Source organism: Nycticebus coucang, chromosome 3, assembly GCF_027406575.1.
Source record: "Nycticebus coucang isolate mNycCou1 chromosome 3, mNycCou1.pri, whole genome shotgun sequence".
Classification (NCBI taxonomy): domain Eukaryota; kingdom Metazoa; phylum Chordata; class Mammalia; order Primates; family Lorisidae; genus Nycticebus; species Nycticebus coucang.
Genome location: NC_069782.1, coordinates 101669646 through 101690456, shown reverse-complemented (window position 1 = coordinate 101690456; position 20811 = coordinate 101669646). Strand labels below are relative to the sequence as shown.

The 20811-nt window shown below is 35.1% G+C and overlaps 1 protein-coding gene across 1 annotated transcript in view; it reads right to left on the bottom strand.

Moving 5' to 3' along the window:
* Positions 1-20811, bottom strand: part of CTNNA3 (catenin alpha 3) — a 1739301-nt gene that overhangs the window by 38700 nt on the left and 1679790 nt on the right. Inside the window, exon 17 of the mRNA XM_053584032.1 lies at positions 12831-12965. Within this exon, the coding sequence (XP_053440007.1) occupies positions 12831-12965 (135 nt within the window). The remainder of the gene's footprint in view (positions 1-12830; positions 12966-20811) is intronic.

The window sequence follows — 20811 nt, the reverse complement described above, 5'->3', positions numbered from 1 at the left end:
AAAAAGAAGGAAGACTACCTACCACGTTCTATGAAGCAAACATCACCCTGATCCCCAAACCAGGAAAAGACCCAACAAGAAAAGAAAATTATAGACCGATATCACTAATGAATATAGATGAAAAAATATTCAAGAAGATCCTAACAAACAGTATACAGCAACACAACAAACAAATTATACATCATGACCAAGTTGGTTTTATCCCAGGGTCTCAAGGCTGGTTGAATATACGTAAATCTATAAATGTAAAACAGCACATAAACAAATTATTCTATTTCTTAATCCAAAGAAGTCTATTCTAATTTGTCAGTTAGAATATTACCTTGTATTTTAAGGCAATTTTAATTTTCAGGTCAGTTGCATAGACTTTTTCTCTCCCCATCCTACCAAATTCTTCCAATTCTTTATTATTGAGCTCAATTTGTTTCTGAAATTCTTTAGATTGTTCAAATCATAGTACTTCCCTTGCTGCAAAGATTTGGTATCTATAGTCCAAAACACTTATTTATTAATTATTTATTGTTCCTAAACACTTCTTTAAAATATTGGGCTATTCTACCCTGCCCAACATCTTGACTGTCCATGCTGCTGGAATTGTTAGCCTCCCCAAAATTATTTCCCTGAATTTCTCAGTAGCTGAAGTTCTATTCTCTCTGGTAATTAACTAATTCTGAAAATGTCAATTTTTAGACATTCTTTAAACACTCTAATATTTAATGAAAATGTCTTTATACTCACTTTTCTTCAAATCTGAGGCCTAATAATCTCTATTTGCATTGGAAATAGTAGACTAAAGCTCAAATGTTTCTCTAAGGAGTTTTCATCTTGTGCAGAATACAGTTAACAACAGCCTAAGACTTCCTTTGTACAATTCATCCATTTCTCATCAACCATTGGTGAAACATATACTGATCTTCGTATAGAAACAAAAATGATTATTCTTCTTCAGAGCCTGTATCAAGTGCTGCCGCTGAAATAGGGCTGGACAATAAGCAGTTTTATGATAGGAAAAGGATTGACTATATTAAAGATAGAACATTTTCTTACCTTTCTACCTTTAAACTTAATTTGAAATAATTTTTATAACAATTAGCTGTGATATATCAATGAATCATATCACTTTATGATAAAGTTAACATTTATCCCATGTTAGCTGATATTATTGCTAAAGCCACAACTCACTATTGCTACTGCTACTAATAATAGCTAATATTTAATGAACATCTGCTACTTGCTAGACGCTGTGCTAAGCATCTTACATGTAGTAGTTTATTTTCCTCCTGGAAGGTATTTTTCAGCCAGTGAGCAATCTTTCTTCCCTTCTCTTTCCTTGCACAGAAATGGTAGAAACCACATTAGTAAGATTACAGAGTCCATAAGCCCTGGTCCCTGAGTAAAAATGTAGAGAAAAGCTCCTTACCAAACTGTATGAAACGTAAATGTGACGGAAAGTAAGAAATTAGTTGTCACTGAATTGGTGGCTATTTGTTATCACAGCATAGCCTAGCCTAAACTGACTTATTCAGGGCTGTTGACTAAAACAAACAAACAAACAAAAAAAAAGGACTCGTAAACTTTTTTTTTTTTCCAATAAAGGTAAGCTTTCCATACTATGTAGTGTGAACCTCCAACTAGACTAAAAATAATTCATGTCCGAGTTGAAGAAGAATGAGTTTGAACTCCACATCTGGTTGAAAGTTTAAGTGAGGCTCCTAAAGCTTTCATGAGAGAACATTAATTTTGCCATCAGTGATAAGGAGTAACACGATGCGTGCACACACACACGTGCACACAATAGGTACTCAACGTTTGCACATTGTATGAGTGATTCATAAAGGGCATGGGTCCCTGTTTAAAATGTACTGAATGTATCAGAAACCCCAATCATGAATTTCCTGTTACCCGGCACTTGACCAAAAAGCTTTCTTGAGAAACCAACTATTACAAAGAGACAACGTAATGCACCTGCTTCCCTAGGGTATTATTTTTATGATCAGTATTATTTTGGGGATCATATAGATCAGGGGTCCGTGGGCCACATGAGGCGGTGTGATTATATTTGTTCCTGTTTTGTTTTTTTACTTCAAAATAAGATATGTGCAGTGTGCATAGGAATTGTTCATAGTTTTTTTTGTTTTTTTAAACTATAGTCCAGCCCTCCAACGGTCTGAGGGACAATGAACTGGCCCCCTGTTTAAAAAGTTTGAGTACTCCTGAACTCTAGATCACCAGAAAACAGCATTTCCAGATGATATTATTACAGCCTTTTCAGGAAAGAAAAAAAAAAATTGAGATTTCATGTTGTAACTTCAGATTTTATTGAGGGTCAACATAAGAAATGTACATTGAACATTTTTGTCTTTTACAGACCTCTCAGTTAAGATATTGCCCATCATGTTACTGATTGTTACTCAAATGATGACCATGCAAAATAAATCTATTTTTGAATTTAAAGCTTGATATTTGTGTTCTTCTTGAGAAATGTCTATTCCGTCTTCAAGCAATGACAACTTTAAACTATATTCATTTGTTAATTTCAAGTCTAATATATTCAACTAGAATACCTAATGTATCCCCAAAGTCTTTAAACTTTTAAAAATTCCTTAGAGTCTATTGTTATTTTTAGTTTCTAAATTATATATAATTTTTGATTACTGTTGACATTTTTCAGACTCATTTGGAAGGAAATACTCTATTTGTAAAGTAAAACTTCCTATAAATTATTATGATTTGTTAATGTCTTTTCTTTGTAACTAAATTCCTGGAGAATAAGGGCTTCATTTACTCATCTTCGTGTTGCTGTTTCAAGGCAGATAAAATGATAATAGATACATGTTAGCATGAATGGCAGGAAAACCTCTGAAACTAAAGCCCAAATTCACATTTCTACTCCATCACTCACTCACTGTGTGACATTTGGCAAGTTATATTCATTTATTCTTTGTTTTCTTGTCCACAAAATACCCTGTTTCCTTGTAGCATCGTTGAGAGAATAAAATAATAAATATGAATGTGTCAAAAAGAGAACAGTATTCACCAAATTCAGCAAATTCTTATGTCACTTCTTCTTCAGCCACAAATAAGTGACAGTAAAGGGAACAAGGATACTATCGCTTGTCTTTTGAGTAGGCACCAACCTAGAGGGCCTGAGAGAAATGTGTGCATGTGGCTTACTGAAGATCTGTTCTCAGGAGGGGAAGGAAGAAGCATGGTGGAGGGCAGGAATGCAGAGACAGGAGATAAAAAAAAATGTTATTAATCTCAGCCATAGACTAGTTTTGGCCTAAGCTCTTATGGGACTATGGAATCGCACAGCTGAGTTGGTTTCATGTTGAGGCAAAAAGGCTGAGCTGTTGTAGCCCCACTCTCTGTCAGTCCCTAGCTAAGGCCGCCAGGTCAGACAAAGTAGTGGCGCATAACCACCCAGACCTGGCTGATTCAATTTTACAGAAAAGGGAGCAGCTATGAGATATTAGCAGTCAACACTCTAAGTAGCTGGAAGATGGGTGAACTGCCAAGTAAGGGGACAGCCACCAGCTTCCCAGAGTGGGTAGAGTCTGGGGATGCTGTTAAAAATTCTACAATGTACACGACAGACACCCACGTCAAAGAATTATCCAGCCCCCAAATGTCAATATTACCATGAATGAGAAACCTTGAGACAAACAAAAGCATAAAAATCCCTCACAGCTTTTATCCTGTGACTTCAGTATTTTCTCATATGATGCAATAATCAGCATAAAACCAGCATAAGTCATGGGCTGAATGTCTACTTTTGCAAATGTCATCCACACTGTCTTGTGCCTTTTTTTCACATCTGCTTTCATTCCTGCCTTTATGAATTTTGACGCCAGCACTTTGCGGCTAGAATCTTCAGTTCCTTGACTTTTTTCTCCTCTCCCTTTTCCTTCTGTGCTTGTTCTCCCTGGCTCCCAACTAAACTCACAGTCAGCAGCATCAGAGCTGCTTTTCCCCCTCAGCTGCACTTTGCCTAATGGAGAATTTGGCACCGTCCTGTGGTTGTCAAATGCATCTTTTTCACTTTCATGGCCTCTCTTTTCACCTCTGGCTTTGAAGTTCTATAGTTCAGACTGTTTAGCACACAATAAAAATAATTAATCCCCTCTCTTCTTTTCTAAGGATTGATAATAAGTTAGCTAATTCTTTTCTGTAAATAGTCTTTTCCATTAAGTTTTAACTTTATCCGATTATTTTCCCTTTGAATAGTTTGGAAATATTTGACATACAAATAAGAATATAAAATTATATTTTCTTTTATAATTTGAGGAGTTAGTTCAATAATAGAGACTCCCTCCTTACATTCGTAATTTCATGTCTTCTCCCCCCATCATGTTTTTTCCTTCTTGCCTTCATTTTTTTGTGGGTGTGCCTCGCTCAGATGTTTTATCCTGTCTATCTCTGCCATTGCACAAAACAGATCACAACCGTTAGAGATACTAAAATAGTCTCAAGAAAGCCATTTCAAATCAACCTTACAAATATGGACAATATATTGCACCATTTGCTCTATGGTTTTCAAAATTTTTTGCGGTTTTTGGCTAGGGCTAGGTTTGAACCTGCCACCTCCGGCATATGGGGCTGGCGCCTTAGTCCTTTGAGCCACAGGCACTGCCCTCAAAATTTTTTTAGATTTGCAATTAGCAGGTAACTCCTGAAGCGTTCTGTCTCATTCCCACTGACACAAATTGTTTAAGTTAATTGAAGAAGAACCTTTTAACAAATCAAAGCAAAACAGCTTTCGATGGAATAATATTATTTGCCAATTGGTACTGGAAGGGGTACTTGGAATAGAAATAATAAAGCAGAATGTAAAACAAAAGAGAATATGGTCAGAAATTTTAAGTTGGAAGGAACCATGAAGTTCATTTTATCCCAAATCTTGGTTTATTTAAGATGGAGAAACAGACTCAAAGAGATTGCCATCTAAACAAAACCCTGTCTCCTTTGTTGGGCTCCAGTAGCTCTCTTAACGCCTAAGCTCCCCTTTTTGGCCAGGTATGCTTAACAATCCAGAATCATTAAATCATCACTATTATGAATTAATACTGTGATCTACTCAGTGTTCCCCCCGTCTTCCAATTAAAAACATGCCTCAGCTCTTGACAGATGTCGTGACTGCCCCAGCTGGATGTAGTAACTAATACTGGTTCTTCTCATCCGCCAATAACCCCACTGGGAAGTTATAGGGTTTATTTTCAGTAGGAATGAAGGACGTGAGTCCAAGATTCTGGTTCTTGGACGTGAGTCCAAGACCTGGAAAAATCACTAAAAACCCAAGACCTATTTTATTGTTTTTTTTAAATGGGTTAGAGTCAGCTATAGCAAATAGATTACTTCTAAGGTTCCTTCCAATGCTGTTATACCTGGATGCATAGCATAATTAGAATTCTCAAAAAACCCCAATGCATTGCAATATCAGTTTACCTAGATACCAACAAAGTGTCTTAGTCACTCTACTGTAGCAAATGCAATACCAACATAAAAGTATCCCCACACATATTTTTCATTTTTAAAATATGTTCTTTGAATTACTAAGGTCTAGTTATTTCCATATTCCTCCCACCTGATAGGACAAACAAACAAACAAACAAACACAAAACAACACTTGATAGAGTTAACGTTCCTGGCACAGTGTCGTCTTTCTTCTCTTTCCTTTTTCTCCCTTGTCTTCTAGCCTTTCTCATCCCTCCTCTCTCCTTCATTTCTTTTACTTCCCCCCTTCCATTTCATACATCTCCTCCTCCTTGTTTTACTTTATAAACATTTCAGTTAATTTCCCAAATTTTCTTGATGCCTACAAATAATTACCATGGGTTCTGAAAGCTATTAGCCAATTCCCCGAATGCCTTCACGTGGCAAGCACATTAGCTACGGAGTTAGTCTGTATGTGTTGATTGCCTGAGTTCCGCAGGCTCTAATGACTCCTCCGGTCAATACCTCTATTGTTGCTGGTCCCTATCACTCCTAATTAAATGAACACTGCCCTTTGATTTCTGCTAAAGCTGAGTTGCAATTGCTTGGCAAATTTTCAATGCTGCTGATCTTTCTCCCCTGAGTGATTAGTTTTATTTATTTATCTAATTTTTTAAATTGTGGCTTTGGCACCTCTGCCTCAGGGTAAGAGAGCACAGTTAAATACATTAAAAGAAATTCACTACACCTAGTGGTTATATAATTAATTGATTTTACACAATACAAAAAAAATGCTGACCTACAAAGCATGGCTTTTGGAAAATGAATAATTTTAAGGGTTTAAAACCATTTTTGTTTGAATTTTTGTCTCTTGATTTTTTTTTTTTATACATGCAGAGTAGAATATAACACTGTTTATTTCTTTATGACCAAGTCTCTTTCTACAAAATGCAACAGTTTTCCCACTGGACACCAAGTATAAGGGCATTAGATGAGCAATTGATAAAGAATTTATGGGAATGTCTTCAGGTAACCCAGGTACATTTAATCTTCTTAGAGTTATACTTTCTATTCATTCCATCCTTAACCTTAGACCTTCATAAGTCATGGTGGCCATGGGAACTGAACTTCAAGAGTATGATTAATTACTTAGTCTCTTTGTGTTTTGCCATCATTTTCCAATTAAATTTTTATATAATCTCTTTATTTGAGAAGGGATAGCAGTTAGAATGCCTAATTGGCTTAATTTCCATGTGATTGGAGGATAAACTGAAGCTAGGTCAGCTTCTAGGGTCCAGACAATGTCCTAGAGCTTGGCACTGATAAAATAATGTCTAGTGTACAGCACCTCTGTTCACTATTTTCAATCACTGCTGTTAGGTTATTTCCTCTTCTAAGTAATGTTGAAAAGTGATTGAAGATGTGGACATCTTCCTTTTGTTCTCTTGGTAAAATAAAACTTGGATAGAGTGCTCAAATCATAAGGTCAACAGAAAACTTTTCTTATTTTACCAAATATGGTATCTATCAGCAAAAAATTCTTCAACTTCCCATTCATCTGTCTCTAAATGTGATTATATCTTAATTCAACTTCATCCTAGCTCAGAAGAAGAGTTCTTCTTTCCCCCCACTCCAAACCTAATCTTTCTACCTGTTCTTGTAATTCCATTCTTTTTGATTTGTTTAGGACTTTATGACATCAATTGTAGTCTTAATTTTTCTTAAGTTCATTCTGTCCTGGATGCCTCTTGTTCTTTACTTAAATATTTACTGGCATCTAAAAAAGTACATAAATGAAAAATGTAAACAAAAAAAAAAAAAAAAAAACTTTCAACAAATCTGATTTCTTCGACTTTCAATTCTCTCTCTCTCTCTTTCTCTCTCTCTTCCAAACTACAGGAAGTAGTAGTTTTGGTCTGTGCCACCATTTCCTCTGTGCCTTTCATGCTCAATACTCAAGCCTCAATACTCAATACCAAAAATTATGGTATAATTTTTGCCTTCACTGTATCACTGGCACTGCTTTGTAAAAGACATAAAAATACCTTCTAAATTCAAAACTCGATATGTAGTTTTAAGACCCAGCCAACCTGCATAATTTTGCTGGTTGCATCATTTATAGTCATTGGCTACTGCCCTTCAATGATTCAAAAATATTTAAGTACTTTATTTTCTAGAAGGGAGTATGTATAAAAAGGCAGACCACTACAATACATATATCAATCCTGCTGTGATTTTGGTAATCATAGAGGTGATATAGAAACTGTTAAGATGCTGCCCAGTATCCATTCTCTTTTTCATAGAAACAAAATCTGATTACTTTGGGGGGAAAGCAATATGCCCAGTTTAAAACACAAACATATAAAATCTATGGTTTGCAATATACCTTGCAGTTAAGTATAGCTGTCTGTCTAAGTTTTGGATAATAACATTTAAGAAAAAGCACTTGGAAAGGACTTTCTGCAGGGTACCTCAGAAAGATGTAAGCAATGTTTGCATCTGTTTCTCTTCACTTAATGCCTGGAATATAAAAAACATGACTAGAGTTAGAGAAGCTGTATTTTTGACCTTGATAATAATAAAACCAGAAGCCAAGAATCATGAAGCTGAAAGAGAAAAGTAGCACATTCCCTGGTGATCTTATGAAGCTGCCAGCACAGTCCTGGACTGCCCATTCTCAGACTCTCTTTATGGAGATAGTAAACTCTCAATTTGTTTTAACTGCCATAATCAAGTCTCTGTCTCTGATAAAGGCACATTGTAATCACTTTGTGAACAAAAGTTCTTTCTGGATCACTGCATGTGGTATTTTTCAAATCTTATCCAACATATTCTCACTGGGTGGTCCTGTCTATTTCTCTTTTAGACCCATTTGCTAAGTTCTAGAACCGTATGCTAAACTTCTGAACCCTTCTCTTTGGATTCCCCTTAGTCACCTGAATTCAACACGCAAAGCCTAACTGAGCACCCTTATTCCTCCTAACCTAATCTTTTTTCTATGCATAGGGTCTGATTAACGACACCACTCTTGACAAAGTAAGCTATTTAACCCCCCAAACCTTTAGGTAACTCTAAATTTTTTTTTCTTCTATACCCTCTCCATTCAAAAGATCATTGAGCCTAAACACTTTTATCTCAGAATTTTTTTCTTATGGATACACACATTTCTAGTCTCATCAGTATTGCCTTATAGTCACTGTTATTCTCTTGAGCGATGCAAAAAAAAAAAAAAAAAAAATTCTAAATTGGCCATAAGCTTCCAGTCCTTCGTCTTTCCAATATAGCACTTCTCTGTCTAGAAGAGTTAACTTCCAAATACAAAAATCTGTTTATGCTCATTTCAAGCTTAAAAGTTTTCAGTTACTCTCAACTGCTTATAGGGTGAAGTTTAAATATTATAAAGGATCCTTTTTAAAGCATTCCTATTTTCCTCTGTAGCTTCTGTTCTACTCCTACCCAGCAAGACTCACCAACAGTACCAGGTAAAATTAACTTCAGGCTCAGCGCCTGTAGCTCAGTGGCCAGGGCGCCAGCCACATACACCAGAGCTGGTGGGTTCAATCCAGCCCAGCTGGGCCTGCCAAACGACAACAACTACAACCAAAACAAAAATAAATAGCTGGGCATTGTAGAGGGTGCCTGTAGTGAAGCAAGAAAATCACTTAAGCCCAAGAGTTTGAGGTTGCTGTGAGTGATGACATCACAGCACTCTACTGATGGTGAGAGCTTGAGACACTAAAAAAAAAAAAAAAAAATAGTAAAAATAAAAATTAAATTAACATCAGACACATCAGACTACTTGTCATTTTCATAGTCCATGTCTTCCCTCATTCTTTTTATTTCACTTGTCCTATATATTCAATTTGTTTTCTTTCCCTTCTCCTATAAGTCCCTATTTGTTTTCTTCTTAATGATCCAGGCCAAAATTAGGCCCAAGCCACTGATGCAGTTTTCTCTTGCCTGTTCTACACATCACAGGAATTATTTTTTACCCATTAAACTACATTGCTATTGTATAGTTTATTACACTGCAGTGGAGTTTTTTTGTTTGTTTGTTTCTTTAGATACATTTATGTTTCTTAATTTTGTATTCATTTGAGCATCTTAAGGGAGTTACTATGTAGTTATCTTCACATCCCCCAGATGGCACAAAGAGGAACTCTAAGCTTAGTTGTGGGTTTGAACCAACTATATACACTTTGGTTTTCTTACAGGAAAAAGGTGCAACCTCAGGATAAGTGCTTTTAGTTCAGACATAAGAAAGATTGGGAACGATTTGTATTCAATGGTATATTATGGAATGCTTTTCAGGCTGTTTTGTTACCTATTCATCTTCCTTGTCCTAAATCTTAACACTCAAGCCCCAGGAAGCAGTGCCCACTGGCTCCAGGAAAGCATTCCATTCCCACCTACTTCTTTTTATTTGCTAACAGCAACGCTTCATGAACTTGCGCTCCCTGATCTTGAAACACAAACTTTGTTTAGTGAACTTTGAATAGTCTATAGTTTTGATACAAAATTTATATTTGTTATCAAGTTCCCCTGCATTAGAGTCATGCTTGTTACTTTTCAAGAGACTTCATAAAGAAATGATAATTTCCATTATATTGTTTTCTCAAAATTTAAAATGTATTTATTTATTATTTATTTATTTTTAGTAAAGTCAAGGTATTGATGCCCAGGCTAGTCTCACACACTTGGCTTTAAGTGATCCTTCCTCCTACCTCAGGGCTTCTTAAAATCCTCGGATCACAAATGTGAGCCACCATGCCCAAACTTTAATTTAACAAAGAAAAAAAGAACAAGATAAGAACTCATGGCCTGGTAGGTGGTTCCACCTATCATCCTAACACTTTGAGTGGCCATGGTGGGAGGATCCATTGAGACGAAGAGTTCTATCCTAGGCAACAGAGTGAGACTCAATCTCTACAAAGATTTAAAAAAAAAAAAAAATAGCCAGTGTTGTAGTGCATGTCTATAGTTCTACCTAGTCAGGAGGCTGGAGCAGAAAAATCTCTTGAGCCCAGGAATTTGAGGTTGTAGGAAGCCATGATTGTGCCACTGCACTCTAGCCTGGGCAAAAGAGCGAGCACAGCTACCTTCTTTTTTTCTTTTTTCAAAGGGGGAACTCAAGATCACTGAGAAATTAAAGCAAGTATATGCTTTGGCACTCATAAAAGCAATGCTTTCTAGTCTAACCAATAAAAGTGATATATAAAAAAAAGCTTTACAAGATACACCTGCAAAAAGATAGCAGTAAGAGATATAAAAAGGGCATGCTCCCTTTTATTCAGATTCATTTTTTCTGATGAGGAACTGTGGATGGAATGAGGACAAATAGTTTTGGATTTGTAATGCTATTCTTCATTTTATACAATGACTCAGCTTTTCAATTTTGAAATTGTGGATTCTAAATAAGCCCTGCCTAATTGATATTTCTGTAAAATATATAAAGTTCATTAATTTGAATCATAATACCAAACAGAAAAGAATATAAACAAGAATATAAACTTCATTTAATACATCTGGAGGAAATCATATTTGGGGAAGATAACAGTAATATACTTTATCAGCTCTGTGGTGATTGGACTTCTATCAGTTTTTTTTTTTTTTTAAAGCCTGGCTTTAGAAAACACAAGAAAGCATACATTTAAAAAATAATGAATTTAGAGTTTATCAAATGGTGATATGTGCACATACATGGTGAGTATGTGCAATTGAGAAAGTAAATAGAACACGTTTCAGCTTCCAAATAAATATTTTTTACAAATTTAAAATAATGTAATGTTAAATGATAAGCAGAATACCGAATATTTAATAATCCAAAATAAATTTAGAAGTTAAATATGTGCACACATCCATATGCATATGTGTACACACACACACATTTCTGTTGTGACAATGTAAAATACATTTTTACTTCAAAAAGTGACAGGGTACCACTATTGCACACGAGCCAATATTGTTTGATTTTATAAAATTTAAATTATCTAGGAAACTAAATGTTTTTCCTTCTGACAATCATTGGAATAAAAAGCTAGACAGAAACCACATCACATAATTTCCAAATTACTCACTTTAGACCTGTGTTCTTCACCTTCATCATACATACACCCGCAGTGGGGACCCTGCCGTCTCAAAGCCACATATGGCCTTCAGCACCCAGATCACCAAGTACATCCCCTCGACTTAATCTAACTTCACAGAACCAATCCCTTTATTAAAAAAGATTTATTCTGTAAAATTTGGATTCAGACAAAAGGTTGGGCTTAAGTATCCAGAAGGCCACAAGGCTTCCTAGACCTTAGAAGTTCAATACCGGCTCTGACATTTACCAGTGTGACCTTCAGGAAGCTATTTAACCTTTCTTTATTTTTTTTCATATAGTAAACAAACAAATGATTAATCTGGCATGATATTGTGAAGATTGAGGTGGAATATAGCAAGAGATAATACTCAGTAAGGATTAGCTTCCCCCTCTCTACCCTTGATGGTTATCCTTTGCTTGTGTTTTTGCAACTATATCCTCTTTTGGAACATTAATTCATTGAGTCAAAGTCCAATGCCAAGATATAGAGGCCCTGAGATGGTGCAAATTTATAAGTATACTAGTGTGTAATTTAAAAAGAAAATTGTTCTCAGGAATATAAATTCCTAGAAAGTTCCTAATGTTTCATTTAAACCTAAATTTATAATCTTGGTGCATGTCCTTCTCAAAGTCACTGATAACTGAATCCAATACAGATATCCAATATTATTTTATTACCATACCTGCTCCAGAGAAATGATCTACTACTATTCAAAAGATGAATGGAAAAGTTAGACATTAGTTCTACCATGGTAATTTTACAGCAGCTTGAAACTCAGGGCCACCGAAGAATTTATGAAAGTTCTTCTAAATCTATACTGTTTTATCATATTCCACTTCTAAAAGTATATATGGAAATAAAAAAAATCTCAAGGCATAAATTTCTATGTAATAAAAGTGTATATGGGAAAAATGAACATCAATTAATAGCAACAAGGCAATCATTTTATTAATTTGCAATTCTGCATGCATTTAGTTTAGAAAAAATACAGATTCACTTCACGATGCCATCTGTATGCTTTCTGAGGGCTGAAAACCATGCTCTAAATACATACGTACATTTTAACAAAGTGGCTTACGAAACTTGATTTATTCTTTAATTTCTGAGGCTAAAGAAAGTTATACTCACTTAACATTTCTTTAAGAAATCTGACGAGATGTCTTGCTAGTTTAATTACCTGCACTTTTATGCAAACTTTGATTGAGTTAGCTTGAATTTATCTGAAAGACTTGGGGGTATAAGCAGGGCTGCATGTACTCAGTTTGAGCACCCCCTGCCTCCATGGCGTAACCACCAGACAGTACTCACAGCAGACATGATGAGCTCTCCCCCCAGGTTCTGGATCTCAGCTTTAACTTGACTGCAGATTTTCAGTTGATGGGAGTAGAACTTAATCTGCTCCAGGTAGGCCAACAAGTCCTGCTTGCACGATGCATCTGGACACTACATTCATGTCAAAGATAAAAAGGGAAGTGACAAAATAAATAGTGAGTGGATCAAAATGAGCAAATACAGTGCTGGCATGGCAGTGCCTTATAATGCAGCAACTTCATTTTTCTTAGATCAGTTCCATGTAGATTCGGACAAGCTTCTACCATAATACCTTATTTATTTTTCAATCTTAGTTAATTGAAACTAGGGGAATTTTCAGACATGAACAGGTTGTAAGAAGTAACTGCCTTTAACATGATAAAGTTAGAAGAATTCACATTATAATTTTTGGTAAATCTAATGAAAAACTTAAATTGCTTTTATTCCTTTCACCTATAATTACCATTAGTATATTCCTTAGGACTCATATCATGCATTATTTGTCATGCATTATTTATATGGGCACAAAAATCTGCAGCAAAAGAGATGATACTGCATTACTTTCAGCATTAAATCTTCTTAGCTGTTATGGGCAAAAGAAATCATTTCTACCTTAGCGAACAGCCATGGATCTACCTGGAGCCAAGAAACAGACAGCATACATGTTTTAGAGATGTATTAAACTTCTTTACCAAAAGCAGCCTCCTATGCTGCTTTACCTTCCCTAAGGAGCTTCCTAAAGGACAGGGTTGAGCTTTATCACAGCTTCAGTAAATATCTCTGGTTGAGGTTTAATCTTTGTGTTCTTTCTCCTATAATAGATCCTTCAAACTCTCCCCTAAATTATTTCTACTTTTAATAAATTTCTATAAGAATATACAAATGCAGACAGCAATTTATATGCAAAAATATTGATCACAGCATTACAACAGCAAAAATTGAAAATAACATAAATATCCTAAAACTTTAAGGCTAAAGAATAATGCATATCTATGTAACATGACATTATGTAGTCTCAAGAAATTACAGTTTTCAAAGGAGGTGATAAAATGTTTTGGAAGGTTAAAAAAGTATTTAAAATTTCATATACTTTCTCAATCAAAGTGTATAAAATATATGCAGCTTTAAAATAGGCAGGGAAATAAATATAAGACAATGATCAATAAATATGACACAATAATTTTAATTTTCTTCATATTTTATATACCTTAAATAAATATAAGTTACTTTTATAATTATAAAATTCTATTTATAAAAAAGCTTTCGTTCCAATGGTTTATACTGCAAATTAAAAATAGCATGAAAAGCAGAAAACATTTCTTTAATTTCTGCTTTTCTCCAAAATTTAATAACTAAGCTGAAATATTGCTGGAACATTCCTGAGAAGCTTCTTGTCCTTCATATTTGTTAAATGGACTGCTCTATATAGCTCCAGAGTATATTCACAAGATGAAAACATGTGACCTTTGAGGCCAAGTAGATAAGAGATCAACAAAGGCAGCAAAGAAACCAATTCTTCTACAGTAGAGAGGGATGGATACACACACGGCTGGAGAGCTCCAGGGTAACCAGGCAGGGCACAGTCAGACCTGCTGATACAGACACGTGGAGATGATGAGGACTCGCTCAAGTTTCTGACACAGAAGTAAAGGCGATTCCTCAAATCTCCTCAAATTGCAGCTAATTAAGAAGAAAGGAGATTGACAGAGAAAAGGAAGAACAAGAGGAAAAGGAGGAGGAAGAGAAATAAGAAGAGGGGGGATAAAGATGAGAAACAAAAGCGACTTTTCACTGCGTTCTCCTCACATCCTAGATCAGGTTAACTAACTGAGTCACGCCATCCCACTCCACAGTGAGGCCTGCAAGGCACAGGCATTTTCTCCAATTTGCAGGTGAGAATTTACCGATAATGATGAAAAGCAAGTCATCCACCGTTTTATCTTGACAGGAAACTGATCTGCCAGGTACTGCACCAGGTCCTTTACATGCTCAATTTAAATTAGTACTCACAGCAGCATTTTAATAACTAGATCTCATTTTTGCTATTTTACAGATTTATAAGCTAAGTTTCAGAGAGAGTAAATGACTTGAATTTAGCTTTCTTTGTTCATTCACATGAATGTACAATGATTTCTTCCATGTAAAATTCATTCAAAACACCTTTTTTTGTAGTCCCTACTCAGTAACGTTTTTCCTCTTCTTTTTCTTTATGGATAGTTTCAATGAGAATCCCTGACACATGGAATGTTTTATCTATCATGTACTATCCTAGGTGCTTGCCTATATCAACTCTTTTAATAATCACATACATGTAATTCCATGTGGCAAGTTCTACCATTATACCCATTTAGCAAAGAAGAAAACGAGGCACAGAGATGTTGATTGACTGGAAAGTTAATAAGTGGTAGAGTTAGTATTCCAACATGATCTGGCTCCACTTCCCCACCTCTATGCTCTGGTAACAATATCACTCTTCTTGACACTGGCATCTTATATGCTAACAGTAAATTGTCACTCTAACTTATAAATTGGCTTCTTAAATTAACACATATTTATAAATTGTAAGTTGGACTAATGTGGATTTGTTCCTTCAAGACCACCCCCACTTTATAACACCTGATAAAACTGAACTTGCAAACTAATAATCAGATTCTTGACCAGTTGAAATATCCCAGGTTTAAGCAAATTTTGAGTCTCCCTCAAGAGACTTCCTCAAAGCCATACTAGAAGAGTCTATAATCCTGTTGAAAGAATGAATCAAATGACTAGAAAGTTTGAAGTTGAACTTCTGAAGCTAAAAGTTGCTAAACTCAACTTTATTATTTTATTTACTTCACCCTTTATTTTCAGAATTGATGAGAATTCTTTAATTATACAAAACAGTGGCAGTTTTATCAATGAGGGAAAAAATATAATAATTGGGGCGGCGCCTGTGGCTCAAAGGAGTAGGGCACCGGCCCCATATACCGGAGGTGGTGGGTTCAAACCTGGCCCCAGCCAAAAACTGCAAAAATAAAATAAAATAAAATAATAATAATAATAATAATTGGTAAAACCCGTGTATATAAATTATTAAAGCCTTCCTTCCCATTGATGTTTGGAAAGCCATTCTGAGTTGGTTTTAGGTGCCTAGGAGCAGAATCAGGAGAATGGCTCATTCCCACCTGAAGAAGGTTCTGCTATTTTGCCAAATCTCATCTTGGTCATTGGTTTGTCTCTTTTCTATTCAGGCCCTTTGCCTATTCCATTTCCTAACTGGGTTACTTGAGTGTTTTGCTTTGTTCTTTTGCTTACGCATTATGTGAGTTCCTTAAGTATTTTGGATATTAATTCCTTATGAGATATACAGGTTGCTTTTCCATTCTGTTGATTGTTACACTATACACCACGAATACATGCAATTTTTAGCAAAGCATACAAATTATATTAAAAATCGAATAACATATTTCTACCTGTTATGTTTTTACATGAAGGAGATAGAACAATTAGAGTTATAGATTTGTAGAATATTCTTGCCCTTGACTTATTTTCCCTAAATAAAATTTCCATAACTTTTAAAAAAATACTGCTGGGAACTTTTAGGCTAGTCAAGCCGTAAAAATATCATGGAACACTTTGGTTATTATTTCCCAGTTTATTAAGATAAAAGATGGTGACCAGACATCTAGTTCTTTCTTTAATGCCTGGATTTTTTTTTTCTTTTAAATCTATTATCACAAGGACACTTACTGCCAGTAAGTAGATGGCATGTCAGCCTAAGTGGTTTTCTTACATTAAATCAGTTTCACTCTCCTAGTACGATGTTTAGAACCAATACACAATACATCATTTAGTAATGAGAGAAAACATGAAAAACATTCATTACTTTTTAGTTTAAATGTGGAGGGTGAATTAGCAAAGTGAATACTTATAAAGACCTTTATTCCATAAGCTTAGCATTTTTTGCTCATACTGGATTATAATCTTTATTTAAGACACATTTAAAATGACTTTTACAATTACAGACAACAGTTTAAATTCTGCTAGGCTGGCAAAGATTGTTAATGAAAAGTATTAGGTGTCATTGTCAATTTCAAGCACAGATATTTAAGGTATCAGTGGTAACCAAAGCCTTCAGCATTCATGACTTTTCCCTTTCCACAGAGTTCATTTCCTCACCTGTAACCCAGCCCAGACCTTGGCTCCTTTCACTTGGTGCAGGGTCGCACATCAGTAATGATTCCAACTTTTCCTGTACTTTCAACATCTCTTCTTTTCCAATTCTTGAAGCTATCAATTCTCCCTCAGACCTTTTATCTCATCTCTTACTTTTTGTTCATTACCGTACCTTCTAAAAATGTTTCAGAGCAGGTTCTTAGTTTCCTTACAATACTGAAAGTGGCTTCAACACCTCCACTCCATAGAATTTTATTTTATTGATATTACTAATTGTAACATATATGTGTATGTATATATAAATATATACACATATCTATATACATATATACATAAAGGAAGGACTTATATATATATATTATTTATTTATATTATAAAGAAAGGACTTCAATATGTATATATAATGTACGAAATAAAGGAAGGACTGCTATATATATATATGAAATAAAGGAAATATATATATACATATATATTTCAATATATATAATTTCATTTCATATATATTATATATATTGCAGTCCTTCCTTTATCTCACCTTTCTGTAGCTTTTGAATCTTTCTTTGTCTTGAATATCAACTCTCTCTGAATTCTTATAAATGTGTCCTTTTAGGTTTTCACCTATTTTTTTTATTTCAGAATATTATGGCTATATAGACATTATGGTTGCAAAATTTGCTTTTGTACATTTTAAGTCCAAGTGACAGCATGCCCTTGTCACCGTGTGTACACTGTACACTCAGGTGTGAGTTTACCCAACTCCCCTGTCCCCCTGCTACCTACTCTATATCCCTTGACTTTCACCCACAGCAGCCTCCCTGCCTCCCTGGTAAGCAATTCTTTTTCTTTTCCCTGTCCCTGTCGGTGTTCTCAGCTTTTGTTCTTTGGCATCTTTTCCCTCTCACTCTCTTCTTGGATGATAGGAGACAATGCTCTGGCTTCCTCCATCACTGCACACGATACAAATTACACATCTCTATCACCCAGCTCTGTCCTCAGAAGATACACGTACATATCGCATCTGCCCCTCCCATTTCAGTGTCTCATCCACATCCCACCTTCCACACATACAATTCTTAACTATGTCATCCATTACCTTGTCTATTAGAACACCTACTTTTTCTTTTTCTATTAAATATCTCATTGAAGTAATCTCATCTCAAACCTGGTTAGCCATTAATTCGTGATGATTCTACACCTAGAAATCTCAACATATTTTGAATGATTTTTCTTTGCTATGCCTATTACAGCTGCCATTTAGGTTCTAAATTTGAGGTTCTAAAACACAGAACAGATAAGCTGTCAGGGGAAGTATAATTAAAAATGCAGTGGAGCGCCTTTATAATGCCAGTGATGGAGGATAACACCAACTCATATGGTCAAGATGGGACGTGCTGATTTGTGAGAGTCATACTTGGGAAATAATGATACCTGTCGTATCTCAATGAATGACTTTTGTTTTACCAGAAATTATAGATGCTATTAAAATGTCACAGTTTGTCCATATTTACCTTGAAGTTGTCTTGAGTTTGAGAACTACTCCAAATTCATTTTTAGTTCGGACTAAACTACTTGGTTCGGACATATACCCATAGAGAAAGTGACATGCTCTTTGAACACTGATACAAGTTAAAGACAAAGATATTTTCCATCTTCACCAAAGCTTCTTTCCTTTAGTAGATGTACAGTTATGACCCAATTTACTTTTCAGTTTTGTATTACCTCCATAAGAAATTCTGAGGAGGAATGAGTTTCTCATGTAATAGATTTTAACTTAAAAGTGTTAGCCTCTCTCTGATGCTTAAAAGTGAAGAATTACTTGCATTGAAACAAACATAAAAATGTATTATGCCGGGGCTGGGCATAGTGGCTCATGCCCGTAATCCTAGCACTCTGAAAAGCCAAGGCAGGTGAATTGCTTGAGCTCAGGAGTTTAAGACCAACCTGAGCAAAAGTGAGACCCTGCCAAAAAAAAAAAAAAAGGAAGGAAGGAAGGAAAAAGAAAAACCATCAGGGCCTGGTGGAACATGCTTATAGTCCTAGCTATTCAGGAAGCTGAGGCAAGAAGATTAGTTGAGCCCAAGAGTTTAAGGTTGCTGTGAACTATGACACCACAGCAGGACGTCTACCCAGGACGACAGACTGAGACTGTCTAAAAAAGAAACAAACAAATATGTATTATCCTGTACAGAGGCTAAGGATGAGGAAAGGATGGTGGAAAGGTAACTCAGAAAAATTCTGCCTCTCTGGAATATTTGGTTAAAGAAGCCCAAATAACTCCTTCCAAGACCCCAGAAAACCTTATTCATTGGTTCCTAGGGACATAGTTTCATATACTTTAAATGAACCTGAATACAAAATTGCCCTCTGAGCAGTTAAAATATTGTTTCAAAGGTAAAATGGCAAATATTCAATAAAAGGAAAAAATAAACTATCATGCCTTTAAAGAGAGTATCATTGCTTCAACAGTGCAAACAGATCAAATATTTCAGTATGTACTTAATTTTATTTGATTCTTGAGAACTTTCTATACATTTGCTTTTATAAGGTAGGAATTCAATAATCTAAAGAACAAATACAGGCATCAAAATCTCCACTTGAAATAAATTTCAGATAGATAAACATTAAAATACATACATATTGCTAAGAGGTGCATCTGGGAAATATATCTTTAAGAGAGATGTGATAATGATATAATGAACAGTCTAGAAGTTTCCTTTTTTATAATTTCAGAATATTGCAGGGGTGCAAATGTTTTGGTCACGTGGATTGCTTTTGTGCTGCTTGACTCATAGACATAAACATGCACATCACCCCGATAGTGCTCATCGGACCCTTTAGATACGATTTGATTTCCCCCTTCCCCTCCTCAGCCCTACGACTTGCTCAATTTCTGTTGAGTTTTTACTACCACTTGCACACATGGGTGTGGAAGTTTCTCTTTAGTATAGTTTTATTACAATAAAATTTTTGGACTCTTGTAGCCTAAGCACAAAACAGTTCAAATGAGGCTAGCCCCCAACGATATTTTGTCAAAATATCAAAAGAAATTATACTTTTACATTGTTGTTTTTTCATAATTAAGTGCATTTTGTATAATTTGGCTTTTATGTCTTTGCTTTTTTAATGTCTTTTTTTTAAAACTAGCTTTATCTGTCAATGTATTTAATGCTGAAAATTCATTTTAATCATGTTTGGTTAAGATTAGGTGGGAATGCACAGTTGTTATCCTGTATATCTTTGCTTTGGTAAAATTACAGTGAAGAAGTCGTCCAAGTTCAAACACATCACCAGGAGTCAAACAGTCCAATTTTGTTCCCTCCTTATGCAAAACACTTTAGCACAGCGGTTCTTAACCTGTATGCATTCAAGGAATCAAGGCAAAAAGGAAGGGTGTAAAAAGATTTTTTGAAAAGAACAAGCAAGCAGAATTAGAAGCATCAACTAATCTAAATATGAACGTTGACTCTGAAACAATTTGGAATGAAACTAAATTGGACTAATAATGTGGTTATGTCTATCTTTATCTTGCTTTCTGTCTTTATCTATCTACACCTATTTTAGGTCTATAGTATGTTTAATTGGCAATTAATTGGTATTTGACCATCTGATATTCCAGTAAAAAAGTAGAATAAAAAGTATTGGAAGAAAAATTGTTAAACATTGTTCAACTATTAGATTGATCAACATAGAAAACAACCACTACTTCAGAAAATGTTCTTCATCATATACATAGACACTGAACATCACCTTGCTTATACTACTCAGCTATATTCCACAATTGATGTTGGATGTTACTTTCTGTCTAAAATTTTATGTTAATCTA